Source organism: Trachymyrmex septentrionalis, unplaced genomic scaffold (genome assembly GCF_001594115.1).
Source record: "Trachymyrmex septentrionalis isolate Tsep2-gDNA-1 unplaced genomic scaffold, Tsep1.0 scaffold132, whole genome shotgun sequence".
Lineage (NCBI taxonomy): Eukaryota > Metazoa > Arthropoda > Insecta > Hymenoptera > Formicidae > Trachymyrmex > Trachymyrmex septentrionalis.
Genome location: NW_017304461.1, coordinates 374,410 through 378,423, shown reverse-complemented (window position 1 = coordinate 378,423; position 4,014 = coordinate 374,410). Strand labels below are relative to the sequence as shown.

General features: G+C 32.9%; 1 protein-coding gene across 1 annotated transcript in view; it reads left to right on the top strand.

The window, feature by feature from the left end:
• Nucleotides 1–1,058: 1,058 nt before the first annotated feature.
• The window catches only part of LOC108757116 (transmembrane protein 205), a 12,684-nt gene continuing 9,728 nt past the window's right edge, over nucleotides 1,059–4,014 (top strand). Inside the window, exon 1 of the mRNA XM_018501484.1 lies at nucleotides 1,059–1,674. Coding sequence (XP_018356986.1) covers nucleotides 1,391–1,674 — 284 coding nt within the window. The 5' untranslated portion in view covers nucleotides 1,059–1,390. The remainder of the gene's footprint in view (nucleotides 1,675–4,014) is intronic.

The following is a 4,014-nucleotide window of genomic DNA, read 5'->3' as shown; positions in this document are numbered from 1 at the left end:
ATATATCAAATATGTGATGTACCAATCTAATTTTTTCAAAAGCATTTCTTATTTTCCAATTTGTATACTATATATATTCAAAGTTCTTGATATATAGAATTCTGATAATATCTACATATATCAGATGTATTAAAAAAAAATTTTGTATATAAAAGAACTCTGAAAGGAAGGGAGAAAGGCGATGTTTAATCTTTGAATTAAACATGATTGACTTATATCTGAGATCTAATCATTTGTTTAAATATCATTACCTGTTATTCCTACTATATATATCCATCTGCTCCATACAAATGTTTTCTATTCCTTTTTGAATCGCCAAATCCATTTAATGTTCATTTTTAGTTCTAAGAATTAGGGAAAAATAAACTAAGAGTAAAGTTAAAATGCGCGAGGAGAAATACGCGGTCTCGTCACTAGATGGATGAAGCTTCTCGTAAGAAGAAAACGCTCAGAAATCATATACATGATGTATAAGAACTATACAAATTGGGACTTTTATCAGCTTTTTAAATTTCTCAAGTTTTTTATAGGGTCAAAATACTTGGAAGTTATACATATATGTAATAAATTCTGAAATATTCTAAGATTTCATTTCATAATTTCTCTAATGAAATCTGAAAAGGTATATACTTTCATTCACACATACACACATATGAAAAATTATAAGAAAAGATGCAGACTTTCTTATCATTTTCTGTGTTTCAATTCATATAAAAAATATGAGAATTTTTTCCAAGCAGTTTCGGAATATTATTTCGGGAAACGAGACTTCAAGCAAAACCATAGCGAGACCCGTTCACGCTTCTTCCTCCTCCGCGAAGGGGAACTTGCTCGAACTATGTTCGGAAACGTTACCCAGGTGTCCCCTTATCATCTTATCTTTGTTTAATATTGGGTGAACAATAAGGACAAAACGATACATAGAGACACTCGGTTTTCGAACGCAACCTCACGCTTTATACCCTTTCGCATATCTCGTCAAGCCGGTCGTATCGGGAGGGGATATAAAAATGAAGCGATATCGAGACATAGCGTACTCCAGCGCACTCTACGAACGAAAGAAAGAGAAAGAGCGGGTGTTGAATTTTTTTCTTTGCTTTAATTCTCCCTCTGCCGCGCACCACGTCGCACGATTCGCGACACACGACTACACGAGTCGACGTGATTGGCCACCCTCACCGGAGGATAGTCGTCTATCATCGACGAAGCTGACACATTCAGTTCACAGAAATCATTGGACGCACGAAGATATAAAGAGGACTGTCCTGGTGGTCCCATTCGAAGATCAACCGTCTTCCAACGTGGACCAGAAGTGATCAGAAGCAGTCGAGAGTCGAGAGCTTAATTATCGTCCAATTGTATCCAGATAAATCAACAACGAAACACTAATATGTGCGTACGTACGTTGATTGGTAACGAGACGAGCGAACCGATTGCGCCGATCATCGATTCGAAGCAATGCAGCAAGCTCCGTGCCAAGGAGAAGTACATCAAGCTCTACGAGGAGATGTTAGAGAAGGAGAAGCTCCAGCGTCAACGAGAGCAAGCGGAGAACGCGCTCTTCCTACCCGACCTAGCCGATGATGTCTTGGTTGCCAGCACTAATCACTACAGTCAGATACTGAAAAAGCTGTCTACATATTACGAGGTCATGCGCCGCTCCAAAATGTTTAAGTAAGTATAAAACGACCCTCCTCCATGGTTTTCAGCATAAAAACCGAGTTGAAGAAATGAAGAAATGATTTTTCTTATTATTAAGACTGTTTTTTCGTCAGATCTCTTAGACTCTTGTCTCATCTGTTGTGCTTCGCTTTCTTCTATCACAGGTTCTGCGACGATGAATCTAGGTGATATGGGGCCAGCTAGGCGTACGTGAGCTCTTCAGGTCGGTGCGAGGTCCTTGCGCCTGCGAGGATCTCGTGTATACGCAATTCGTGGGCGTAGTCTTATCTTGTAGGTCATTGCTAATTTTATAGACGAAAGTTTTTTTATTACAGAAAGTTTTTTTATTAACGAAAGTGTAGTTATTACGAACATCATGACTTTATCTGTCATTTCTAATTTCTTTAAATTCAGTTCTTCATTTTTAAATAAGAAATAAGTAATTTGTCATCTTTTAATTCATAAATTCTTTAAATTTAATTCTTTATTTTTAAGTGATAAATATTATAAATAGAGCTAAAAGATTAATTAATAACTTTAATCTTTTAATTTTATCACGATAAATAAATAAAAATAAAAATTTGTTTTTTATTAAATTCTTGATTTTAAATGACACAGAAAGACATGATGATGGTACATGATTTTATATACTACTTGAGTACACATCTGTTGCGCGTCACGAGACCTGTTTTCGGGAAGTTCCCATGGTAAAGCATCATTACTTACTATTAATGATCTTTACGTACAATTTGCAAGAATATGTGCAGTGTCTTCATATACGATATTCTTGCAAATTAAAGCAGAGTGAAATCGCTTCATATAGCCGTCTTCGTGTTCTCGTTACTTGTTACTCGAGACGCATATGGTGATATCAATGAATGCGGACAATATATAACACAAACATGTGCAAAAAAATAATATTCTTTATATATTTTTTCCTAGGTATGTATTCTCATAGATAACGTTCGCTTCAGTAGTTTTTCGAGAAATTTGCTATGTCGGGGTTATTACAATTGGGAATAAATTATCTCCATGATAGTTATAGCTCCAAATTTATTGGACAGAGTCATATCGATGCATCAACACTGTATAAAATTTCGATGACAAACATGTCTCGCTATCGAGGAGCAAAGGTTCGTCGCGATTCGGAGCAAAGTTAGAGCACGAAACGTGACTCCGATTGGCAATTTTTTTCACGACTATCTTTACATAGAAGGTCAAATCTCAAAAACTTCTAGATGATCTTAGAAATCTTAATCTAATGTCACATAAAAAAAACAAACACAACAGTTAAGGGGGTACGATTGATATTTTAAAATAAAAAATTATTTGATTATTATAGAAAATTACAGACAGTTCTAGATCACAGATTTTTGTCTTAGACTTAGATTTTTAGTACTATTTTTAATATTTTAGTTTATAAATACAATAAAAATAAGTAAATAAATAAACTAAAAAAATGTATTGTTTAATGAAAATAGAATGTTATAAACACAACTTCATATGTATATAGTTTGTTTAAAGTATAAATATTAAATATTAATATGTACTATTTATATAGATCGTATCTCCTTAATAAAAGACCAACCACAATTGAGTAAGGGAATAACGTAAGCAATAACAAATAAAAAATATTAATTTGCTTACAGTTTACGTTTTTCTATATACAACAAGAAATAAGATAATCACAAATACATGTATTTTATGTTTATTTTTCAGAAGCCGAAGTAAAAAGTTCTAGATATAAATTTAAAAATAATTTTATTGGGCCGTCAAAATAATTATGTAGGAGACTCAAACATGATAAACAATATATTGCAAAATGTTTTGACATTTTTGCAACCAATTTGAGCGTCCTACATAATTATTTTGATGGCCCAGTAAAATTATTTTTAAATTTATATCTAGTTAAATTTTTGAATACTTCAGCAAAACTATTTTTTCTATACTTCTAATAATACGTGTATGTACATTTTAATATGATAAGATTTAATTAATTCTAGTATTGCAATTAGGAGGCACGATAATAAACTTCTGATTAATCTAAGAGAGATATATGCAGTCACACGAGTATATTTTTTAATTTTATCGAAATAGATAGATCGCTAGAATAAAAAAAATCACTTATCGTTGACGCAATAAACATATACACACGCATCTTAGAGTGTTTTTAATCGGAATTGAATTTCTAACATTCATACAAACGCTATTTAATGGATGATGCAAGAGAGATCGATGACGTACAATAAATTTCAATAAAAAATTATTCACGTTTTCTCGGGAAATCTTATGTGCAGTTGCATCTCATATGTGTATTTTCTCATTTGCGTGACGTATCTATCTTAACTCGAT